This window comes from Pipra filicauda, unplaced genomic scaffold, assembly GCF_003945595.2.
Source record: "Pipra filicauda isolate LSUMZ 115617 unplaced genomic scaffold, ASM394559v2 scaffold190_size1978887_pilon, whole genome shotgun sequence".
NCBI lineage: Eukaryota > Metazoa > Chordata > Aves > Passeriformes > Pipridae > Pipra > Pipra filicauda.
This window is the reverse complement of record NW_024104299.1, coordinates 1,865,877-1,891,803: the sequence shown is the minus strand read 5'-3', so window position 1 is coordinate 1,891,803 and position 25,927 is coordinate 1,865,877. Positions and strand designations below refer to the sequence as shown.

At 38.8% G+C, this 25,927-nt stretch overlaps 2 protein-coding genes across 4 annotated transcripts in view; one reads left to right on the top strand and one right to left on the bottom strand.

Moving 5' to 3' along the window:
* Positions 1–4,550: 4,550 nt before the first annotated feature.
* FFAR4 (free fatty acid receptor 4) lies at positions 4,551–10,183 on the top strand. Its single transcript, XM_027743151.2, has 3 exons — positions 4,551–5,103; positions 5,867–5,995; positions 9,067–10,183. Exons 1-3 carry the CDS (start codon positions 4,570–4,572, stop codon positions 9,472–9,474), a joined length of 1,071 nt encoding a protein of 356 aa, XP_027598952.1. The 5' UTR covers positions 4,551–4,569; the 3' UTR covers positions 9,475–10,183.
* A 345-nt stretch (positions 10,184–10,528) lies between these two features.
* Positions 10,529–25,927, bottom strand: part of RBP4 (retinol binding protein 4) — a 35,387-nt gene continuing 19,988 nt past the window's right edge. The window contains exons 1-6 of one of the 3 annotated variants that reach the window (XM_039380227.1): positions 17,757–21,466; positions 17,116–17,251; positions 16,342–16,478; positions 16,084–16,190; positions 14,496–14,708; positions 10,529–10,737 (exon numbers count right to left, since the gene is read on the bottom strand). In XM_039380227.1, coding sequence (XP_039236161.1) covers positions 10,724–10,737; positions 14,496–14,708; positions 16,084–16,190; positions 16,342–16,478; positions 17,116–17,251; positions 17,757–17,764 — 615 coding nt within the window. In that variant the 5' untranslated portion in view covers positions 17,765–21,466 and the 3' untranslated portion in view covers positions 10,529–10,723. Of the gene's footprint in view, positions 10,738–14,495; positions 14,709–16,083; positions 16,191–16,341; positions 16,479–17,115; positions 17,252–17,407; positions 17,488–17,756; positions 21,467–25,927 lie in introns of those variants that run through there. The other 2 variants (XM_027743149.2, XM_039380228.1) reach the window with 2 other exon arrangements.

The window sequence follows — 25,927 nt, the reverse complement described above, 5'->3', positions numbered from 1 at the left end:
ACAGTGTACAACCCAGCAGACCAATGTGTTCAGGAAATGTCTGAGTACATCTCATGAGCATGAGAGGCTGGTAACAAGTTTGGTTTGTAAATCTTTCAGATGTACACAACAATATTTGCTTTGATGTCTCTGCATCAAAGGTCATTAGCAGGAATTTAAGTAACTTTACACACACCTGAAAGTTAAGCAAAGGTTCAGTGGCCCTTAGACATCAGACTATAATTCTCCATATAAATCTTACTCAGGATCTCAGTTCCTGGTGAGAGCATTCTACCATATCCTGCAATGTCCAAACAAATCATTCTGATACCCTGTATTCATTGATAAAGGCCCTAAATCCATGGGCTAGACGTGTGAGTGAAATAAAGTTTTTAAAACTGTTAAAAACCAACCTCATTTAGTTAGAACAGTTTAGCTGGACCTGAGTCACCCTGGTGAAGCTTGGTTAGCATGCAGCAAAACAGAATTCTCTTTTACATGGATTATGTACTTACATTTGCACTTGGTTCAGAGAGAAATCCCTTCATTATTGAAAGCCACAAGGAAATTGTTCAATATTGATGTTGGCAAAAGTTCTGATGCTGGCAAAACTTCTGGTGGTCTTGACAACAAAAAGCTGACACAGCTTTTATTAGAAAGCACATCTACTGAGAGTAGTATCAGCAGCTCTGCATTTGACCGAGGCATTGGTGAATAATGCTGCTGCTACAGCTTGAAACTACAGCACCACTGGCACATATCCCAGGAAGCATGCCAGCTTCTGATGGATACTGACCACAGCAAAATGAGACTTCTCAGAAGAAATAGTTACTTGCTCATGCCCCAGAAGAAACAGGGATTAGTTTTTGGCACGATAACACATATGAAGCACCTAGCCTTTTCAGTGGACAGTGGAGTGTGAGAGCTTGCTTCTATATGAAAATAAACAGATGCATTTATATTTGCAGTCCAAGTTTAAAATTGTCCCTTGCACACTGGTGTAAATGCTTCAGCTCACTGATATGAAAGTATACAGTGGGTGAGCAGTTAGAAAACTTCCTAAAAAAGAAAATAAATCAAAACAGACTTGTATTTCGAACATAATATGAAAGTAACATGACTTCTTATAAGCACAGAATTGGTAGTGTCTAGAAGCAGAACAGCTGCAGTATGGTATGTAAAAGGAAAAGTGAAAATAAAAAGCTAACCTTGGATGTAATTTATGGTAAAAACCTTATTGTACAGACACAGTTTGAGTCATCTACAAGCTTGGAATCTCTTGTGAAGACAGAGTCAACATTTCTCATGTAATGAATTTAAATCACTTAGCAAATATTAAATGTGCAATACATCTGTTACAGAGGTCAGTGCTATTTACTCATTGTGAAAGAGGTGCACGACAATAGGCCCAAAGACTTAAACACCATTCTACACGCAAAAGGGTGCAAAACTAAGGTAAAACCCTTTACTAGATCATGTCCAAGTGGAACAAGAATTCCCATCTCCCAGAATCACCTAGCCCAAGTGGTACCTCTCTCTGGGAATATTTCTTATGGTCAAGAAATAAATAAGCTGTCATGACAGCTCATGGTTGCCAGGGGAACAATCTGAAAAGCAGAGCTTGACTTATGGTATCAGGTAGCACAGCCCTTATCTGCCATAGGAGGCCAAGGCTTGGGCTTTCATTAAGGATGAAAAAGAATAACCACAAAAAAGGAGACAAGATTTTTCCCCACTAGGAAAACCAGCTCTGGAGGGGTCCCCGCGACCTTCCTTCAACCTAGGAACAATGATATCTGAGTTGACTCCATGTTTCACCACTTCTGAGCATAAAGGAGAACATAGGTTGAAAAAGTTACATAGGTTAAGCAATCGTAACAGGTTTCCAAGCATTCTGTTAATCACTTCCTTGTCATAGGCGCCTGTGGTGCAAGTGCCGCACACAGCACCCACCTATTACAGTAATGCCAGAGTAACTCTGTCAAGATTATGATTCCTCCCTTCCTCAGGTTTCACATTGTGGTTGTTGCTATGATTGTACGTACCCAACAGCAAATACAGCTTTCGTACTTCATGGAAGGGAAAAGAAAACTACTTTTTAAGATAATGGATATATTAGAACCATGACTAATCAGATTACTTTTGTTCCTGAAATGAGCTCTCATTCATTTGATTGAACTCCATGGAAATGTGCATGTTTCTTCACACCTCTGCAGTCCCCAGGCACAGTATTTTGTACACAAGTTAGTGTGAAGTTCACTCACTAACAGCATACTAAAAGCAGCATTTTGCTTTGGTTCCCCTGAGCAAACAACAGGCTTATGTCAAGTAAGTAAGGTTCTCCCTCACACCTAAGGACTAAAGCTAAAGGTGATCCTTTCTAAAGAAGATCAAGGGTCTATCTAAATACTTTCACACATCATCTCATTTTCAAACCTTCTGCTCCTCTATGGCATTCCTTTTCTCCCTGGCTGAAAGTATCTTAATTTCTTCAATAATGCTGCTTTGGATGTTTCACTTTCTATTTTCCTTCCCTTATTCTGTTTCCAATGTGTTTGCTTTTACCCTGAATTGACAGGCTCTGTTTCTAATTTCATTTTCTACTAATGCCAAAGAGGCTAAAGATTTTATTCATAACAAAATTTGTATTTATCTGTGATACCATTTCCAGCTGTCCTGTTAATGCCTTCCAAGTTTGCACACAGTTACAATCAGACTTTTAACAATAGCTCTTTCTCCAATCCACACTGCTATTCAGAACTGACCACACCACCCCTATTGCCAGCTGTCAAGAACTTTGGGCTAAGTTTGTTAGATTGTAAAAAGTTCCAAACCAGTGAAGTTGTTGGCAACTGGAAGGTATTTGCTGCATTTCAAGATTCACTAGTAATTTTAAAGAATCAGTCCATAGCAGAGCCAACATAGATTGTGGCTAGATATGTCAAGCATTGATCATAAATACAATTTATCAGTAAGCATATTAAATTTGCCAAAACTTTTGTAATAGGGGTGCAGATTTTCTTCTCCCATCAAGTGATGTAGAATAAAGCACATGTATCAAGACACTAGCCAGTCACTTGTGTTGCTGGATGAAAAAAAACTCAAGCTTTGCAACTTTTCATATTGTCTTCACTTGAGTTAATAGTCCATCCCACTTAACAGCAACTATGCCCACATTTCATACAGTCATCGACCAGCAGGAGTTAATAGGAGCATTTCATCCACCTGTTTAGGCTGCCCTGCAAACTCCCTGTTTGATGAGCTCAAGAGAAACATCCTAACTAAAAGCAATGCAAATTCCCCACTGGCAAAGATGTGGGAAGTGGTCCAGGAAAGATGTCACTCTTGTCATCCCTCATTAGGAGATCGTCCCTTAGAAGGACTCAGTTTCTGGAATCCCCACTAATCTGGAATCCCCACTAATGCTGTTGCGTAAGAGGTTGATGGCAGGGTCACACCCAGGGTCCTGCAGAAGCACGGCCGGTCACCAGGTCCCATTGGCACATCAGTTTGGAATAATTCTCACCTAATCAAAAGGTGCAGGTCCACACACCCAGCCTGTAAGTGTGCCCTTGAGCACCCACACTGGCACTGAGCCAAACGAATACATCCAGAGCTGTCTGAAGTTATACAACTGTTTACATACTTTATGAAAACCTTTTATCTTTTTTTATGAGACATTATCTGCTTGTCTGTGGCAATTTATGTGCTTCACTCCCAGTCTATTTCCAAATCATCTGAAATGAGGAGCGTAAGTGGAAAGGCCTACTTTCATTTACAATCTGAGCAACTGCTTCCAGGAACTGAAGTTCAGAGAAAATATGATATTTTCTGGGCTTGTCTTACTTTAACAAGCTTCTCCAGCAAGAACGCATGACACAGATGGGTAAGATTCTGGATCAACTTTGTAAACAGATCCCCAAAATCACAACAGTGACACTTCTCCATAGTTAGCACAAGCAATGTACAGATCTGCTGTTTCCAAATGGCGCTGTCAAGATAAAGTCAATGGGTAAATTCCTCTTTTCTTTTTTTGCCCTAGACTGGTGCCGGTCATTCCAGACTCCTGAGGAGAGCTCTTGGAGAGGTATAGCAGCCATCCCTGTTTTAAGCCATGCACATCCACAGTGGATGGGAGCTGACTGGGTGACCTCCCCAGGTCACTGGCACCCCAGGGGCCCTTCTGGAGAGCTGAGTAGATCAGGGTTGGCCCTGGAGGAGGTGGCTGGGCCTGTGCCCCTTGGCATGGAGGTGCCAACATGCTGACCCAAACCCTCCCCAGGGAGGTGTTGGGCATCCCCTCACTACCGCCTCATGCACAGCAGCCTCGCCTTTGTGTGAGCTCCACTGTGTTTACTTTCCCACTTCCTTGTTCCACTCCAGCGCGAGGGCCATAAACCGCCCGGCTGGCACAGCAGAGCCTTCGGTGGCAGGGGCAGGAGGAAGAGGAGGGAGGGGGATGGCAGTCAGCCCCTTCCTCTGTGCTGGAAGGGCACCCCAGGTGCCACCGTGGTGGTTGGGAGCACAGCCCTTCCCCTAGGGCTAGTGCTACTGTCCATGTTGGGTCTCTCATGCCCACTGGCCTCCCTCATGCTGGGGTCCAGGAGGGCAGCAGGAGGGAACAGGACCTTTTTCCCCTTCTTTTCGGACTTCAGGGGCCACAACGTGACGGCCCTGCGTGTCGGTGAATCATCTGCCCTGGCCTCCATCTTCCTGCTGTCCTTGGCGGGCAACATCTGGGGCATCTGTCTGCTGGTGCGGCGGCATCGCAGGCTGTGCGCCGCCAACTGCCTCGTCCTCAACCTCTTCTGTGCCGACCTGCTCTTCATCACCCCCATCCCCTTCATCGTCATCGTGCGCTGGACCGAGTCCTGGGAGCTGGGCGACGCCGTCTGCCACATGCTCTTCTATGTGGTGAGCCTGAGCGGCGCCGTCATCATCCTCTCCCTCTCGGCCGTCAGCCTGGAGCGCGTCGTCAGCATCGCCCGGCTGCGCCACGCCGCGTTCCGCCGCCGCAAGGTGCTGGCGGCCGCCTTGCTCCTCATATGGGGCTTCGCCGCCCTCGCCACCCTCCCGCTCTGCTGCTTCTTCACCGTGGTGCGGCTGCCCGCCGCCTCAGGCCAGGTGAGGGCGAGCGCCGGGCGGGCCCGCGGGAGCCCGGCCGGGGGCAGCGGGGACGGCGCGGGGAGGCGGGTGCGGGGACGGACGGCGGGGAAGGATCGTCCGCCTCTGCCACCGGGGGGGCGAGGTCGCCGAGGGAGATCGCACCGAGGGACATCATCGCACCGAGGGACATCGCTCCTGGGGCGGGCAGCGGCCGCGCCCAGAGGAGCGCCCGGAGCTCCCCTCGGCCGCCACCCCACCCCGCTCTCCCGGCGGATCGTCCCGTTAGATGGGAACGCTCATCGGCTGGGATTATTTTGTGTTCCCCGGTGCGGGTCAGAGATCCCCTTTCCAGCATGCTTCCCCTTACCGAGGGATCAGCATCCTGGGAGAGCTGCCCAGCACCTGTGGCCTCCTCTGTAACAAATACCCATGCACAGATTTTTCTGCCTAGTTTTTTGAAATGCATACAAAAGTACACCCAACTTGACACTCAAATACATGATTAAGTTTAAGGTCTGTAAGATTCAATTTAAAGTTGCTATCAGCATTTGATATGAAATTTATGGCAGTATTCCAGTTGCAGACACATCTGTTTGTATTTGTATAGGCTTTTAAAACGATGAAGTAATACATTAGTTCACAATTTGTCTAAGTAGAAGAGTTTCCCATATTCAGTTTAGTTTGCAGCCCCTTTTTCCATGGGCATAGAGGGAGATAAGAACAATGCTGTAGTAAAAATGATGGTACAATGTTGCCTTTCTTCTTCGTTCTTTGTAAATAGGAGATTCAGATTTGCACCCTGGCTTGGCCCAGCACTGCAGGAGAAATAGTCTGGGATACGACCTTTGCCATTGTTTTCTTTCTAATACCAGGATCAGTCATTGTCGTCAGTTACTCCAAAATCTTACAGGTATGTTTTTCCTTTAAATTTTGTTGTAGAACAAAAGGAAGTAAACAATAACTCACTAGGCATCAACATATTGTCACTGAATACAAATACACCTAAAGGGAACAGATGTCATTTGTTCAATAAATGATAAGTTTGTATAAAATGAAGCACTTCAACCGGTACATATCAGCCTACACATTTCAACTAAAAACATGCTTGAATAGCACATTACCTGAGGCTCAACACAAAGTCTGTCTTCATATACATATAATATTAAATACACTTCTCCACTTATATGCTGTTCAAGCTAAAGTAATTCTCCTAAACGCTGAAAGAGTCAAGCATTTGAAATAACTAAAAACTAGATTTTGCTTTCCTTGAGCCTAAACTCCAGCCACAGGAGATTTGTAAGAAAGCAGAGAGAGCCAGGACTAGAAACAAATCCATCCAGTTTTTGGATCTGCTGGCTTTCTGCAGGTGTATCTAATACACAGATCTCATTAGATTATACTTAGTCCTTCACAGTTTCAAATGCTGCAAACAAAACCTGTAAATTAAACCCTCTGCTTCCACTTTCTTTCTAAGTGGATGTTTATCTCTTGAAATATAGGCCAAAATACCCAACACCACAGAGTTTTCATCTATATTCTAGCAAGCATAATATTAGTACCTAAACTCCTTTTAAACTACCTGATTTCATACACCCTTCTCTTCCAAAAACAGAGTGAGAAGGACCTAGAAATCTTCAAACTAGGCACTGCAATGCCTAGGTTTTAGCAACTGCCCCCAAAAGATTCTTGGTTTCTTTATTGGGTAATTAAGCTTCTCATATTATGCTTTTTGAACCCCATATTTGCTGTAGGCAAAGAGCATACAGCACCTCAGTGGGGAGTGTGAGTCCTTTGAAAGAACTGCAAACTGCCAGCCAAGGGATGCCACAGTTCTTGGTCAGAGACTAGGACAGGAATGGTGTTTGTCTTGTCCTTGCAAACACCAGATTACAAGTAAATTTAGAAAACAAAATGGCACATAAGGAGCTAGAAGGCAAAAAAAGTGCTTGGAATACTGGATTACAGTATTACAGACATGCTGCCAAGCTCCTGTTTCTTTTCCAGCTTGGCAACAGAGATGCTAAGATGCATTTCATTTATGTTGAACTGAAAAAGGCCTGAGGCCCATAGCAGGATATAATTGAATCTTCCCTCTCACACAGCTCTCCAGGAAGCAACCAGAAATCTGATGGAGAATGTCTCAGTCCCTGAGTCATTCCCAAGGGCAGACTCATTCTCACTTCATGATGCCAGTGCACACGTAGCACAATGCTTAGTGTTGCTGGAAGCAGTTCAAAACAGTCATGTATTCACATAACGACATCTACAATGATGATGATGATTGACTACAGATATAAGACCTTGAATTTGTTAACAAATTTACCCTAAAAATGTCTACTTAACAATTTACTATGAAATTGAATATTATTTTTATGTAACACTTCCCAGAACCCTGACAAAAATGACAGATTAGAAGCCATGATCTGTAATTTATTTGGTTTTGTACTCTTCTTCCTCTCAGGCAAGACTCAGTCTGGAGGCTAGAGCTAGGAAAGATGTCTGTGTTCTGGAAGTTACATACTTATATATGTATACCTGACTTCTAATTTCCTGTTTGTCCGAGTGTGGTCCAGATGCCCACAATAGGTATCTAGATTCCATTTACTGGGCAGGCCAAAAAGGCATCCACAACATAATACTGCCAGCCATTTCCACTGAGCACTTCCTTAAGATGAGATTGCATCTTATTTACCAGAATCCTGTCCCCTTCTCAGGCTCGGCAGCTGATGAGAAGCCCATTTTTGGATCACAGGTTTTGATTTATACACCTACATTCCGTTGAAATCTTTGGAAGATATCTAGGTTCTTAATGAGTATTTATTCTAGACCATCTATGTCTGTCACAAATTCAGAAAACTGCAGAAAGAAGGACAAATTACTCTCTAAACATTTTCATCTCTACCTGAAGCAGTAAGCTATTAAGTATTACTTGTATTAGTGTTATCCTTCCTGTAGTTTCTGCTAAAGGGAAGTGTCACACATAAAAGTGGCAGCAAGAGCCTTACACCTTTTGCTTTCCTTCTCAGACAGCAAATCGATCAAGGCTTTTGAAAATAGCCCTTCTTTATGCATGCAAGGGATAAAATGGCATCTTGGTTATTTAGCATAAATGTTTGTTTGCTAAATATTCCAGTTTTATTTTATTTGCCTCAGATGTGAATGTCAACTTCCCTGCCAACTTCAGCGAAGGCAGGGATGTAGAGCATGAGATTCAGTGTTTTCTGCAAGTTCCTGGGATTCAATATTCTACCTAATGACAGATGATTCACACCCATCAATACTAGATTACCAAACTACCCATAGTCTGGTTTATTATCAGAGAGTACTTTTATACGACACAGATATTCATAGTGACAAAAGGATCTGTAAGATTTCATGTTAGTGCATTGAAAACAATTCTGATTACTGACTGAGAAGCTAAAAGTCGACACAAAACAACATATAATCTCATTCACATTTAAAATTATTTAGCTACCATAAAAAACTAATGCTTCTTCTAATCCCTACCTTATAATATCAGCATGGCCATAAGAGAATTGGATTGCATTCCCTTTTGCCCATCAACAATGATTGTTAACTATGTTCCAGCTTGCATTTGTGAAAGAAATCAATGGGTTTCTTTAGATGGAACAAATGAGGTAATAATTTGAATTTAATGGGATTTCATGAGTAAGTAAGGCTCTGTTTTATGTTGAAAAGTATTTTTGACTGGTAGAGAGCCATGACAAGAACGACCACCTTAACTAATATTGAGGTGAGTTCACAGCTGAGAGGAAAAAAAAATTGCTAGTGAAGTGAGAATGTTTTAAATAGAACCATTGACAAAAAGTACAAATGGAATTCTACAATGCCTTTTTTTGTAGTCACTTTTCAAAAGAAAACAGAAAGATCACGTGCCAAGATCTTCTTTTTCACTTGTAAAAATGTGTTAATAATTCTTCTATGTTTCAGTGAAAGTTACTTTCTTCTCTTTTGCTGCAGATTACAAAAGCATCAAGAAGAAGTTTAAATGCTGGTTTAGCCTACTCAGAAAATCATCAGATCCGTGTTTCCCAGCAAGACTACAAACTATTCCGAGCCCTTTTGCTGTTGATGATCTCTTTCTTCATTATGTGGAGCCCAATAGTAGTAATTATTTTTTTAATTTTAGTTCAGAACTTCAAAAAAGATTTAAATATTTTGCCATCAGTTTTCTTCTGGACAGCATTATTTACTCTTGCCAACTCTGCTGTCAATCCAATTTTGTATAATGTTGCCCATTTCAGACGTAAATGTCAGGAAATTCTTCTCTGTTGTACCGGGAACCCTGAAAGGCATAGGGCAGGTACAGAAACCACTGCAAGAAGAAGTAACCATGAACAGCCACACTTGTCTTTCATTACCAGATAATTATTTAAAGTCTGAGCTGTGCCACACTTTGGATGTTGTCTACACTATTCCAGGTCGAATAGGTCACTCTGATATAGTATTATATGCCAGAGAAGGGGGGGAAAAAAAGCTAAATCTGTATTTTTGTCTCCTGCAGGTAAAATTCTCTTGACTTCACTGCTTTGCCTCAGTAAGATTTGTACAATTTAATCCAATGGATTGAATTCTCCTCTTACACTGAAATAAATAGGAATATAGCAGTGAACTCAGTGAATGTAAAACAGCTGAAATAAGTACTTGCCAGATGAAACAATTTCTATGAGGGTACATTTTCAGATGGCATAAATCTCATTAACTTTAATGAGGTTATAATGAATCTATATCAAGAGGGCACCTGATTCATTTTTACTTGTTATTTCCTACTGAGTAAAAGAAATAAACTTTCTAGTTTAATGTTCATCCTCAGAACATTAATGAAAATGTTCATCCTCAGAAAGTGTGTGCTTTTTTTAATCCCATTGTAAAAGAGAATTTGATTATACTCTTAGATTACTGACTGCCTGAACCTATGTTTGAGCCAACTAAACAATTTCATGTAGGAAACAAGGTGATAAACATATATTATCACCAAGTGAATGACCAGTTTGGTTCCATCTCAAATTAAAAATATGGGCATGATGCATATTAATTTATAAATAAAGAATAAATAAAAATGGTTAATTGTCATGTGTAAAATAGTTCTTTTAAAAAGATGCATATTTTTTATGTCTCCAGTAGTCATATAATGTTAATTAGTGATATATAGGGTCATTGAAATTCCTTCCTCTTTTCTAAAAGTCTATTGGGAATGATTTTCAGTATGTTCTAGGAAAAAATACGGCATTGAAAAGAAATTAAAATACATATATTTTAGGTTTTATGATTAAAACCCTCTTTTAGTCAGAAATTGAAACTACTAAAAAAAAGCAAGATTAAATTCTTAATGCCATCTGAGACCAATTCAAAACAGTGCACTAAGATAACAGTCTACTAATAAAACCAATGTCTACATATGTACAGATTTGCATACAAACAATTTTCATTCCCTGTAATCCAAGTTTATTAAAATGTTTCATTGGTTTATCAACAAGGTGAGCTAGATAGCTCAGATAAATATATTCAAAATCTAAACGAAGCCATTTGAAACATTTTCCAGGGAACACCGGATCAGTGTGTTAACTTTACATCCATGGTGCTGTTACATGGTTTCTTTCCATAGTTTTGGACCTCCTTAAGAGCAAAATCCTGAAACACACAAAACCAAAAATTTTGTTTTTCAACCACACTAGACAAAATTACAATACACAAACTTTCACCAAATTTAAAATGTCCATGTCTAATTTCTTTAAAATGCTCTTGAGCCCAGCAGTCTGTAACTTGTAATAATAATAATAATAATAATGCTATTACCTTGTTCTGCAGTTTATAATTCCAAAGAATTTTCAACTCAGAACACAACAGGAATTCATCCAACCTGTTACACGTGTCCTGAGCATTTAATACTTTGGCAAATAAGGCACTGGACAGATCAGTGATAAAAGAGTTATTTATTTACTTTAACAAGCTTCAAATTATTTGCCTTTTAAAAATTATTAATTTAAGAATGTCTTTCAGCAAAATAAGAATCTCCTGACCTCCAAAACTTCTAATGGCAATAGCAAATTAGCTGAGGGAATATACTACCCCTTAATTCACAGTTTTTTCTTCTAGCAATTGCTAACAGCAGATTTAGCTTTCACTTCTGCTGACATGACACTGTTTTGTATTTACAAGTATTCTCACTTAATATCCACACTCATATTGCATAACTTAAAGTAACAAGGTATTACTCTAAGAGACAAAGTGTATCACAGCTGCATCTATATTTGAAAAAGAGCTACCATCAGAAATGCAATGTAAGTTAGAACAAAAAACTTGTCATTTCTTAGGCTTCTCTTTTTGCCTTGAAGAGCCAGTATACGAAGAACACATTTTTGGTTTTTTTTTTAATCAAGGTAAGTTTTGTACCTCTATTGGTTTGGCATACACACACACACACACACACACACTCACTCTCTTAATTTGAGTACAGCATTAATTTAAAAAGCTAATGAAAAATGGTTGGGAAAAATATCAGCTTCAAGACATAGCAGAGTATGCACAATTAGAAACAGACACAAGTTGTTATTGCAGCATCTATTAACATCAGTCAGAATTTTAGCACAGTAACAATGGGATGCAGGTCAATATAGACAATTGAAGTTGGCTTGTTTTGCTAGTAATTCTTTATCTCCTAATAGCAGATTTAAAACTAAAGTAGCAAGGCTTCCAATCGTCATATAAGGAATTAAGCGAATTTTGTAAGAATTTCTGATACAAAGCTTTCAATAAATGATTTTTTTCAGTTTAGCTCACAATCATTCTTTCACTCCCAAACATACTTGCCTTGCAGGAACTTTGGTTAATGATACTGGAATATTGAGAATCAACTGACAATATAGTAATTACAGGTCCTGATTACATAAAGGGGAAAATGCAAGTTGCTGGCTTTATTTTATACTTTGGTGCTGGGCTCATAAAGATAAACTCTGGCATAATCCTCAATAAAAAAGGACTGGGGCTACTATTTTTTCTTTACAAACAGTATGGAACTCACTGTTTGTATCAGATATATCAGACACTGCACTCAACACCTAAAATTTGAGTATAAATTAGGATGGCAGACAAATAACAAGTGCAACTTGGTAGATTTGATATTTCTATAACAAACTAGAGGAAGCATGATCAACTTTTAAATTAAGGTTAGTAAGTCAGAGAATATTTAAGGCTGAACTTTCAAAAGGCATTCTGAGGTCTTATGTTTAAATTACAGTATTGCTTCTTTACTCTGCAAAAAACCACAAGCATTCTATTATATAGAAGTTCTGAAATATTTGAAAAAGTTATATCACAAATTATGAATAAATTAATATATTCTGATTTTTCTTTTTGGTTTATAGTTTCTTGCAAAGATTGACAATACATTTATTGTCTTTCAGGCCTCATATGCAGTAGAAATAATAGAAATACAGATTCCACCATGCTGAACTGGACCAGTACTTGAACTAGCCCAATAATCCTTATTTTACAGTGGGATAGTACTTCCTCTGAATTTGACAAAAATACAAGGAACCACCATAACACACAGCTCCCAAAATCACAGCTGTATATCTATACTTTATCTTAGATTTAATATAATATCCCTAATCATCTCATTATTTGGTTTTCTTATCTTCAGAAATTTTTATTCTTGCTGTACCTCATTTGAAAAACAGTGAACGCAGGATTCAAATCAGAAAAGTATTGTTGATTTATCTAATGACATTGTTTCTTTTCTATCCTACCCTTTATGCAATCATACAAATCACTCACAAAAGTCAGTTTCATTTGCATTTATGGTGTCTCTTGTTCTTGACTGCCGTAAGTCTCAACTGTCTTATATTGTCCCCAAATTCTCATTCAAGATAAAATTTTTGTTTTCATTGTTATCAGGTACTTTTTGCAGGTTACTGATCACCATCTACCCTAGCAGATCTTTCAGGCACCTTGTTATCAGCATACCCACTTTACAACATGGCAATATCTTACTCTCTGTTTATAGATCAGATGAACAGGTAATAGAGCCACAAGACCTGACTGTGCTCATCTGTTCTGACTTTCTTTAGAAGACACAAAAGTTTCTTCAGTCAATCCCTGTTTGTTCTAACATGTCATTGAGGAAAGCTTTTAATCTTGATTTACAGATTTCAGTGATGAATATACAACAGCTCTTGGTAAACTGTTCCAAAGGTTAATGACCTTTGGAGTTAAACAAATGGCTATTTATTTCTGCTCTAAATGTCCAGTTTAAAGTTCCATCCATTTAAATTTATTATTTCTGTGTTTGCAAGTCCTTTATTATCCAATTACCATTGCTTGTGTGGGCAAGCACAGACTTTGCTCAGGTCAGCCCTTAATCTCTTTCTAATGAGAAATATCAAGGTCTTTGAAGCACTCACTAAAGGACACATTTTACAGACTTTCAATCATTTTCTCTGCTCTTCTTTGAAACTTCTAATTCATCCTCAGTACTCTTCCAGTTATCGTTATCATCAAATGTGACATAGCAAGCAGACCTATGCCAAGCACAAGCCTCATCTGAGTCTTGGTTTATGCATCCAAGAATCACATTAAATCTTTTGCCACACTGTTACATTGGGAGTTCACTTATTCACTGCTCAAGTCTTCTGTAGATGTCTTTCAGAGTGTGAGGGGAATGTAGGAACAGATACACTACTATTTTATTTGTTCTAAATATTCTGATTTTTCTTCCTCATTCTTTACTATTACCCACTCTAAGTGTAATTTTTATCAGGAAGTACATTATGTTTTGTTCTAGATGATTATTATTTTCCCTTTTCTAATGTACTTGAAGAATAAGTGAGCTAATCTGTATCCTTCCCCGTGTTGCAAGCTCAGCCTGACTGTGTGACTCAAGATACTCATGCTTCCAGTATATGCCCCTCTTCCACTACTACCCTTTGTGAAAAGGTTGGCATGAGGACCTGTGAGAAAGGGTCTGCTGTAAGGATCCTTTCCAAGACTTCTGATTGTCCCTAAAAGATTTTTTAAAGAATTTTTCAAATAGATTTTTGAAAAAAGGCAAAGTGTTCTGATTAAAGAAACACAATTACTTTTTAACACAACTGTGAAGTCTATCTGTACAATGTTTACTCACACTACATTGATTTAATTGTTTTACAACTTCCTCTAATTACTGTTTCAGCTGATCTGATATGCTACATAAAAAGGTATACACTTTTGCTCTCCTTCAGATAAGGGAAGTAAAAGTTGGAAATAACACTGCAAGGTCCAGTTTTCAAAATACAACGTTACAACCACTAAGTAAAAGACTTCATGCATTTTACATTTAATGAGCAAGAGAATCCCAGCGCTTTAGCTGTTAAACCCTGAAATAAAATTCTTCAGAAAAAGAAGGTTCTTACCATTATGAACGATAACTCTGTATTTTCTGTCCAAACAGAGGTCCATCTGCCTTTGCCTGACAATTTTCTGTGCCTCTGGAGGCAAACCCTTGGGGTCCCGGGAGAACACAAAGGAATAGCTGTTAGCACAAGTGCCGTCCGCGTTCAGTTGGCGGCAGGAGTAATGAAGAGCGTATGTATCATAATCTGTGTCCACTATCCAGTGATCATCATCTGGAAGAAACCATAGCAAAGAAGCAAAGGTGTTAGAGACACGAGTAAAATCTAGAAAATCAGAAGAGATTGCTGCCATAACTCTGTAAAGAAAATATTAAGATGAAGATTGGTACAAATTATAACAGATTAGCTAGTAGTTTATTCCCGCGTCCAGTATTTCATTCCATGTTTGGGAAGAAGTTGTTTGTTTTAAAGAGAAAATAAACATATTTAGCAAGGACATGCTAATCCTCTTCCAGATGACTCAAAACTGTAGCTATTTTCCCACCAGGGATGTTACTTAGACTGTATTTTTAGAGAAAAAAGATTGTTGAGCACTTTGCATGTGCGTTAAAAGTGTATTTGGTACAATAAACCCTCTTCTTAAAACACAGTTACAATTTCAAAGAATTCTGAACTATTTAGCTATGTAACCTGATAAATACCTGGTCACACAGACACCCTGTGCTAACAGAAGTGAATCTAAGTGTTTGCAGTAAAGCAGGTTAGATCTGCACCTTCCTCTCCCGGAGCAAAAGATTCTCCCTTGCACTACCATCTGCAACTGGTGAAAGCAGCACTATGTTCTCTTCCCCTTTTTTCCTGTGGGGGGACACCAGGCTTTTTAGAAAGGTAGAATCTGGGCTCAGCCAGCAATCTGAAGCATCCATGATTCAGCAGCATGTTGTGAGGAGACCTGGCAACAACTTAAAAACCATTGGCATTCAAAACATTCTTTTAACTGTGTCTTTGGACAGAATGGAGCTCCTGTCACTTTCAAATTCCACCTGCTTCCCTTGGAAGCAATCCAAGGAAATGTCTTGAGCTACAAAGAGTCTGAATCTCTACTTGGCTCAAGAAACTAATTTTGCATAGGGTATGACAAATGACCTAAAAATATGAATATATAGACATATATATAATATTTATAGGATAGTTTTTGTCTCTTAAAACAGATAAATCTCTACATTTTCAGACAGAAGACCAAACAAAATAACATTTGCTAAATCCTCTTTGCTGCTTGGCTAGGTCTGACATTAGGCTTCTCAGACAGAGCAGAAACATCTGGTAACTGAGTTCTGAACTAAACCAAGTCTTGAAATACTTCATCTGCCTTTCATTTCTTTCCAAACAGTGACCTTCGATTATATTGTTGGGTAACAAACAAAAGAAATACAAAGGCCTGATCTTCACGTGTTTAAAGAAAGCCAGCCAGCTGTCCCATATAAAAAGTAGTGATTACCTTGTTCACGTTAAGGTTTCGTGTATGATAGTTATTACCTCTTTTAAATGTGCTTAAGAAATTCAACAGTACTTTTTCCTGCCCCAGCATGGACATGCAATACAACTAGGCTTCCAAGTAGTTCTGCATCTTCTGTAGTTAAGTACTCACTTCCTTTCTGCAGAAAAGAGGCAACACCCCAGTACTTCATCTTGAACTTGGCAGGATCCTCTGTGTCAGTGAAAGAGCCGATCATGTCAGCACAGACATCCCAGTTACTGTAGCCAGAGACAAAGAAAATATCACAGTCAAATCTAACAGCACAGATTCAGTGTGACTGGCACAGGGATAGCAGGCAGGTTTGGAGCACCAGTAAGTGCAGCAGAAGCTTAGTGAAATGGAACAAGAGGAAAATTGCAAACAGCTTACTTGAAGAGTCTGACTCTGCCCTTTGCAGTAGCACTCATTTGTCCATTCTCATCTACAGTGAACTGGGCTACCACATTGTCCCGCAGAAATAGTCCCTCAGGATCTTTTTTTGCCATACCATACCAGGTGCCACTGTACTGCAAGGAAATAAGAAAGGCTTCAGTTAGACCTAGAAGAATGGAAACATTACAGACACTACAGACTAGGGCAGGTGACAGAGGGAATGGCATACAGACCTTTGACCCCCTGCCTCCAAGTTGTACCTAAGAAGCAAATCTAGCTGTTCCAACAGCATAAACACACCAATACATCCTACTGCAGTCAGAGTTTGTGGAAATATTGACCTCTTTCGGTTATCTTATTTGTATCTGCAGCTCTCCAGTATTAGGAATGCAAAATTTGGTGGAAAGAGATTAACAAGTGGCAGATCTTGACAGATTTATGTACAATTTTTTTTCCTTGCAATCATATCTGAAAACACCAGATTATTAATTTTTCATAGAAACAACAAAGTCATCACACTTCTTTTGCTTACACCATACAGTTTGAGTCCAGTCTCTAAACCTCAGTTTCTGCAGTATTTATCAGATGCATCAAGATCTAGCATCTGTGGAGGTGTGGGCAACATTACATGCTTCTGCTGTTTCTCAGTATTGCAGTCTGTGACTCTGAGTGAGAATGCGAACACACTGGTGCTACTGAATGTCAAATTCTGTAGCCTGGGAAGAGGAGCTAGGCAAGACATCACAGATCCAGAAGAGAAAGGAGATTTACCCTGGTCTTGTCGAAGTTCTCCTTGACTTTGAAGCTGCTTACTCGGCAGTCCCGCTCCGCAGTGGTGCTGCCCAGCAAGGCCAGTGCCAGCAGCAGCAGCCAGGGTAGAGCTCTCTCTGTGTGGGCCATCCTGTACCTGCAGCAAACAGACGGAGAATAGCATCAGAAACAGGCTCTGTCACACAAGCGAGGAAGGGAGGAAGGCTGCCCTGCCAGGTCACCAAGACATCCAGCAGCTTTCCCTGGTGCAAAGCACCTGGTTGTCCCCAGCCCACAACAGCAGGTCCCTTACAGACAGTGCCGGTCCCTGTAGCCTCTGGAGAGCCCAAGTGTTGATGGCGGTGCCTGGACAGGGAACACTTTATGTAGTCCTGGGCTTTCGCAACCCCCTGGGCTACAAAGCCAGAGTTGGAGGGGGAGTAGGTATGTGGGTCAGTGCCTGCTGCAGGCTGGGCCCCTTCATAACAGCCTCTTGCGTAACACCCATGGGCTCAGGTGGTCTTTGACCCAGATCTGCAGCCAAGCAGGTGCTAGGAACAAATGCCTTTCTTTGCTTTTCCTGACCCAAAAGCAGAGCTCACACCTGGGGGAAGGGGAGTGCACATGTGTGTGGAGAACAAACGGAATGAGAGGCACCTCACCTTTGCATGGCGGAGAGTGAACTGCCTCCACCTCCCCTGTGATTTTACGCACTGCAGTCCAAAATCCTTCTCACCCAATGTGCTAAACCCAGTTACAAGGTGCAGACTTGCTTCCTCCACCTCCTTCCCAAATTCCTTTCCTCTTTTCCCTTATAAACAGCGGCAAACATAATACTTGCAAGTTTCTGCTAATGTTTCTGAAAGCCCAGTCATGCCGGAACCAATTCACGTCCTCATGACCGATTCCCTCTTGCTTCCAAAAGGCTGTCTTGGGTGCTAAATCATCTCATGATTGGCTCCCAGCAACAGGAACTGGGGCCCTGCAGATCTTCAGGAAGGTGAAAGAGCTCTTTTGTGTGATACTGCAAAGGCAGCAGCACCTAAGTGTGGCCTGCAAATACCCAAATACATGTACACATCACATTTGACCCTTTGGACATCAGTTTTAAATCAGATATTCCACAGTTTCTATTCTGTTTTTGACAAACTGTTTTCAGTTATATAAACCATTATTTTCTCCTGTCCAGGCAAGTTTTGCTGCCTCTCAGTCAATATTTGTTCTCCAGTTTCAACATCTTTAGGAAGCATTAGAGAAAACCTGTTAATTATTTTCTAGGCATGTAACTAGAGCAGGATAGGAAAAGCATGATTGCTACCAAGAGAACTAATTCACCAATTTTTTCACTTCCCAATTTTGAAAGAATAAAGGCAGAAGCCTGTAATTTGAAAAGTCTGTGTTCATTACTTTAAAAATTAAGCAAAAACATAATTTAAATATGGAGGCACCAATGTAGCATAAAAAACCACTTCATTAGTAGCTGATGTAGAGAATTAAACTAATTTATTCAGCCTGGTCTTTCCCAGAAATTTACTTCAGCCTTCTATTCCTTTCATATATTCATAAAAATATTAAACTTTTTACTGTTCTGTCCTTTACAATCTCTTTACATATGTAATGCAGTCTGTTTGAATTATCTTCCTTTTCTGCTTTGTGTTGGAACCTTTTTGCATAGACAGCATGTTTTTGTTCACTTTCTCAAACATCAATTGCTCAGGGCTGTTCCAAGTCTGCTCTTCAGCCTTTGATTTCCTGGATAATATCAGACACTAAAAATTCCATTATGTTTAATATTAAGCTTCTATTTGGAGTAAAAAACATATTAAACACAGGGAACCAGAAAGGTGTATGTATATTAATTGTCCTGAAACTTTCAACGGTAGCTTTTTAATAAGTCAACATTTCCATTTTTAAACTGAGATTTTCAAGTTTGCTAATTCCTACAGAGACTGAAGAGAACCACCTATACCATTCCAGTGGCTTTTAGAAATTTGCTCTGATCTCTGGTAATGGTGAGACCAATGATACATATGCATTTTTATAAAACTCCTACAAAACAGTCACTAGTCTTAATATATGAATTCATTATACTTACAAGATCAAAATCAACATGGATTTTCTTTGTTCAGTGTCTCACACGACTGATAGCAATAAGATGGATTATAGCTTAATTTATAAGCTTTAAATCTATATATTTCCTTTAATACCAAAGAAAATATTATTTCTTTATTCTCTGTCAATTCCAGAAATATTATCATTTCTCTTAAGTTTGTCCTGTTCAAAAACCTGCATACTGCTTTATATTGCCAGTGAGGTTCTTGCAGGATCAAATCTATTTCTATAATTTTTTTCAATAACATAATTATCTATGAAAATCCTATGGCAGTGGTTTTCAAAGGAGTTTACAGTCACTCATCCAAATCAATCAAAACCTGTTGAGATTTGACCACCTCTGAAAATCTAGGTCAGTGTTCCTGTTATACAATACTGCCTGTTGTCAGCAGTTTTACAGAAAGTAGACCAACCCAGGCTTCACTGAAACAAAAATGTACTTCTGCTAATAAATTTTAATAGAATTGGTTCTATATATTTGCAAGAGCTATTACAGTCTCTTAACTTAAACTAAATAAATCAGAAACATGTAATTTTGTATTAGCCATGGCACAGAATTTCTTTAATTGTGTACCTCCACTGATCTCTGCACTATTTGGCAACTCGTACCTGGTGAAGAGTCTTAGTAATTATAACTTCTAACTCATTCTCAAGTCTGGATCTCTACAATCTCTACAGTCCATAGGCAATGCCTAAGAAAACTCTTCTTTTGACCTGTTATAATTGGAAATTTGTGGTAGTGCAGCTACAGTGAAGTCACATCTGCATTTCCCAGTCAGACTTCAGCAACGGCAATATTTTCCATTAGGAATAGAAAGAGAAAATACACAGAAAAGTTCAGCTTTTCAGAGGAAATAGTGGGAAGAAAACTTTCATTGTAGGAGTTGTTTTAGCTTTATTTAGGAAAAACAAAAGAAGAAACAAGAGTCAAAATACTACTTAAAATATTTTAAACCCTGCAACATTTAAGCTTTAAATATTAAAAGAACTAGAATTTTTTTTGTGGCCATAAGAATAAGTCTAGCTCTTAGGAGAAAGTTGGCTCAAAAGCTGCTAATAGGAAATGGAGCATCCATTTCCAGCCAGACTGCACATAGATTGAAAGACTTTTTGCTGTCTTCTTAGGGCTATTTATTTGTAGAATGCCATTCACAAACATTAAACTCTTAGAGGCAGATTTTGCAGATGAGTGAATGACTGCTGTGTGCACAGAGCAGTGGATATAAGTGTAGCCACTGCCCTGTGAAACCACTCATATGCAACAGCAAATGGCATGATTTGAGCTAAGGAGCTCGGTGTACTTTGCAAGGGACAACTGTGTACACTGTCACCATCACAACCATTCCCCTCAGTGGCAGTCCAGGTACAGAGGTCAAGGACAGAATGGAGTAGAAAAGATTGGCCTTTGCTCCATGCCAGCTTGTGTACTACCTGATTTTGTAATTGAATGACTCGACATTCTGTTTAGGGAGTAAATTTACACTGAACTCTTTACAAACAGTATTTACTAACAAACCTAGTTTAAAATGGTACCTTTACTTTCTTTAGTAAATCCTTCTGAGGATAGTGATTCTCAATTGAAATGTTCTAGGCATATTACTAAAACAGAAACAACTTGAAACAAGGATGTCAAGTTTGCCAACAGGCTGGCCTGAAGAAGAGCTCTAAACTGAAGTGAGTCCAGTGAAGAGCCACAAAAAGATCATTGAGAAATAAGAGAATCTGACAAAAAGAGAGGCTGAGAGAGCTGGAACTGTTCAGCCTGAAAAGATGGCTTGGGGGGATCTTATCAAGTGTATAAATAGCTGGCAGGAGGGAATGAAGACGACAGAGTAGGACCCTTCTCAGTGGTGCTGAGTAACATTCTCAGTAAATGTCAGAATGGCTGAAATTAAAAGGCTGCTGCCCTTTGCTCAGTCTGAATGCAAAAATTCATGCCAAGCTATGAAGAAACCCATGCTTTTGGTCAAAGCTACAGTGCATCTGGCGAGCCAGGTTAATCCCTTCATGCTAAAGTGGCCATTTACTTTAGGAAATTTCCCCTAGAGTCTATAACCTCTGCTGACTCAAAAGGAGGGCAATGAAGATGGTAGCCTTGAGGGGAAGCCGTAAGAGAAGAGGCTGAGGTCACTTGGTCTGTTCAGCCTGGAGAAGAGGAGACTGAGGGGAGATTTCATTGCAGTTGCAACTTCCTTGTAAGGGAAGAGGAAGGGCAAGATCTGATCTCTTCTCTGTGGTGACCAGTGATAGAACCCGAGGGAATGGCCTGAAGCTGTGTCAGGGGAGGTTTAGGTTGGATATCAGGAAAAGTTTCTTCACCCAGAGGGTGGCTGGGTGCTAGAACAGGCTCCCCATGGAAATGGTCACAGCATCAAGCCTGACAAAGTTCCAGAAGTATTTGGACAATACTCTCAGGCACATGATGTGACTCTTGGGGATGGTCCTGTGCAGGGCCAGGAGTTGGATTCGATGATCCTTGTGGGTCCCTTCCAACTCAGCATATTCTGTGATTCTGTTATTTCATGAAGTCCCAGAGCTAATCATTAGTAGTTTTAGGGGAACTAACAGCTATGTGAAAAAAAAAAAAGCAGTTAGCTTACTATCTTCAGTGTTCACATTTTTAAGATTATTTTGTAAGAAAAGGTATAGAAAATTATTGTAAAAGAAACATACAAGTTGAAGATGTTTATAAAGGTCCCCAGAATATACAAGATCAGTGACACTAAAACAGTTCAGTGCCAAAACCTGGCTATTTTAGGGTCGCACAATAACTGTTGTAAAAAGCTACAGAACCCATTCTCATAGCCTACTCATTTAGAAAAAAATCAATAATATTTCTGAATATTAATTTCTTGGATTATATCAGAGATATCAATCTCCAGTGCCCAGACAGTGACCACAAAATTACCCGCATCAGAAGTCATACAGTTGAAATAAACACATTTGATCTGTGTTTCTTCAGAAAATCTTAACTGAATAAACCACATTAAGTGCTATCAGTTTGGATTGGACAGAGACATTCAGAGACGAACACTGAAGTGAACTGGGAAACCTTATAAATGCCTTTGACATTTACGTGCTGCTTGAATCTATTTAAATAACCACGTCTGTCACTTATCCTTCTTAGGAGTTTCCATGTATCACAAGGGCTCAGGAATGGTCTACTACTAAGAACTACTCCATAAATAGTTCAATTTCTGTAGTAACTATGAACGTCAAAGGCAAATGACATCATATATATTAAAATCACAAAGCACAAATATTTCTGATATTTTCTAAAATTAAACCATTTGAAAAATAAGCACCCTGGTCATCATGTTTTTATATCAAACAATCTCATCATGCAAAAGAATCAAATCCAAATGCATATTATTTTTGCACTTAAAAGTGCAGTGAAAATGACTGTGCAAGGTTAGTTTCCAATATTTAACCTCCATGCATATAATGGAACCTACATTACAATGTATTTTAATAGGTGATTTCATTAAAATTCTGGGGGGAAAGACATCAGCAAAATCATGTTTTAAAGTGCCAGAAACATGAAATTACTTTTTGGTATAGTTTCTTAGAATAAACTTAAATACAAATGTACTTAGTTTTACTGAAGTGTTCAATACTGTGGAAAATAAGGAGAGTAAAGGAGACAAAACAGAAAACAAATGTCATATTCCAGCAGAGAAACTTTAAAATTCATTACAATGCTAGTACTTCAAAATGTTTAAATGCCCTAATTTGCACAAGTCATTAAAATACTATTATGAGAAAAACAAAAAGGCATCAATAAATAGGAAAACACAATGTATTTTCCTAACTCTAAAATGTGGGATTCCATAAATATAAGGTACATTTATGTATCAATCTACATTTTAATTTCTATAAAATCACTTCAATTTTTATTATTCATGGTTAATCAATATGAAGATAGAGTTCATGATGAAACACAACGTGACTAATATAGCAGTTGTTGAAAAAAAGCCAACTTACCTGTCTTCCAAACATAAACTATTTCATCAAGAACTTCTATCCATTTCTGATACTTCTTTCCATGTCATTTCACACTTACAGAGCAAGAGTGCAATTTCAATAGTGAACATATAATAAGGAAAAACCAAAAAGAATTATTTGATATATACGAATGATTATGGGACAATCCAGCTACATCTGAAATATTTTGTGACAAAGAAAGATTTATCACCTTATGGTGGTACCTAATTAAAATACGATCTTTACTTGTTTTCTCAAAGTACAAATAGTGTAATTTATAAATATAGTGTAATTTTTGTAAAAACAGATGGGCATGAGGGAGATTTTGTGGAATCATGATAAGCATTTTATATGATCTTGCACACAGAAAAAATGATAATAAAATGATAATAAAATTGTTAGTTTACAAAAATGTAAACCCACCAACCTCCCTGCCCCCAAAGAAAATGGCATAACCCGATCAAGTTGCCTATCTTTTCTTATTCTCCCTCCGGAGAGTGGCAGACCACTCTATTTCATTGGATTAATGTGATGACAATATAAAGAATTAATGCTTGTAAAATTGGTTTCTCACACGTGATAGAGAGGAATGTGTAAGTATTACATAGAAGACAATTTTCTAGAATGTTTTAACTGGGCATGAGACAGATCCTCTATAAACCCCTCCTACTTCAAAGAAACTACTATGTAGAATGTTCCAAAGTCAGTAAACAAACATGACCAAACAAATAATGCAAAAAAAGGTCACTATTCCTTCACATGATTTCATCGAAGCTCTGCAACATCCTCTTTTTTTAAAGCACAGCATTAGAAGTAATGAGCTAGAAATTAGGAATATGATAAGAAGTAATTTAACTTGATGTGCAATTACATATAAAATTCTTTTCAAGGCTCTATTGCTTTTATACATATTGATCAAATCATGAAATTATTAAAAGACTAAGATATATGTGCATTTCTTCTACTGTTTTCTTGTGAACCCTACGTATGTGCAATGGTGAGAACATCCTGCTGTGCTGCCACAATTTAGTATTGCCAGGTCACCCGTGGAGAAGATGCTGTAAACTTACACACTCACCAGTGTCCTATGCTGCCCTCCACGCTGTTGGGGAGAAACAACTCAGTCAGAGCAAAGGAACCAGGAAAAAATATGTTTATACTGTGCTGATTTTCATATGCATTTTTAACTCTGTATGGCAACTGCAGTCCAGCAAAAACTAGTGTCATACCTGGTGTTTCATATCATGGTCAGAGGGAAAACTAGTGTAGTGAGTTAGCTACACACCAATCAGTGACCTGTTCTTTGTGCACGGGAGTATCTGTGTTAGTTGCCCATATTGATTCTTATAGATCTGTTGATAAAAACGAATGTTGACACACTGTGGCTTCTGGAAGACAGATGAAGTTGTACTTTGGCAATTATTCTTTACAAATTAAGAATTGCCAAAGGGTATATGTTTCTTTCTTCTTACATCAAGAATCTCTTTCTGCTTCTAAGCAATGTGGATGCCACAAATAGAAATAAGATTAGTTGTATTGCAACCTTCCTACTGTGCTGAAATTCAGATCTGTTTCAATGAACTCAGATGATTTGCTGTCATAGTTGGCACTCAATTTAAACTCAGCCTTCTCACTCACATAGCCTTGGGGTGTTTGCTCCTAAAATTCAACAGTTTCCATCATTCCTTTTCAATTCATGTGAGTAATGTTGAACTTCTGATGGTAGGAAACTTTAAAGATGCATAACCATGTATATTTAAGAGCAGAGTCAAGATTCCCTCTTTGCCAAATATCTGTCAGTTATTATCATTTTTCTGCTATTTAAGACAGCAGAAATATCAATTTTTTTCTGAAGAAGGCATAGAACCTGACTGGATAGTTATGCTTATAGAATAAAAAATTTTACTGTTTCCTCAACTCAGAATTTAATCAATTTTCTGATTTTGTTTTTTCTTTTAGTTATCTATTTTAGAAAAAAAATATATAAGCAAGTCATGTCTGGCTGTGATGAGTCAAATTCTAATTCTTTTATTCCATCTTCACCTAGCACTTGCACAAGCTCGGACTTTTGTAGGTTCTTTAGTTTTGTGAGGTCTTTAGGATTTCCCCCATTTTATGCATGTATAGCTTAATCATTATTTACTTTCAGTAATCCAATTTCTATCATCTACTCCCTATTTCAAGTAAAACTAAATTTCACAATTTAAAAGATTTCTCCACAACTTTCTATTTTCCTGCCCTTAAGTAACTCTCACAAATACACGTGTGTACGTCTGTGCACGTGTCTAATGTGGGATGAGCATCTAGCTCATATTAAGTTTTAATGGGAACATTCGTGTGCATAGTACAATATATATGTTGTGAATGAAGGAGATAACATACAGGTATACATATCTACACTTCAGACAATTTTATAAGGTCTAAGAATTAATTGGTTAGTTTAAAATGCTAAAATGATTCCCTGAGGATTTATGAGCTAAGAATGCTCAGGGGTTTAGTGTCCTGACATCTCTTTAATTAGCAGTCTCCAAGATCTCACACTAAGAAGATGCTAAGCCAGTGCCTTCTGTCATATCTCAAGAGTTTCAGAAGGCTTGAAAGCCACAGAGGAAGGTGAATGTATTATGTCTGTGAGCTATACAATATGTACAAAGTACATTTTTCTTACTAGTAACAAGTTAGGACTTCTTCCTACCACTCCTGCTTTGATGGTGATGAATTTCTAAAAGAAATCCTA

Coding starts and splice junctions, on each gene's coding strand:
- FFAR4 (XM_027743151.2), top strand. CDS start 4,570: ATGCTGGGGTCCAGGAGGGCAGCAGGAGGGAACAGGACCTTTTTCCCC. Junction 5,104..5,866: donor TGCCCGCCGCCTCAGGCCAG/GTGAGGGCGAGC, acceptor CTTTGTAAATAG/GAGATTCAGATTTGCACCCT. Junction 5,996..9,066: donor GTTACTCCAAAATCTTACAG/GTATGTTTTTCC, acceptor CTTTTGCTGCAG/ATTACAAAAGCATCAAGAAG.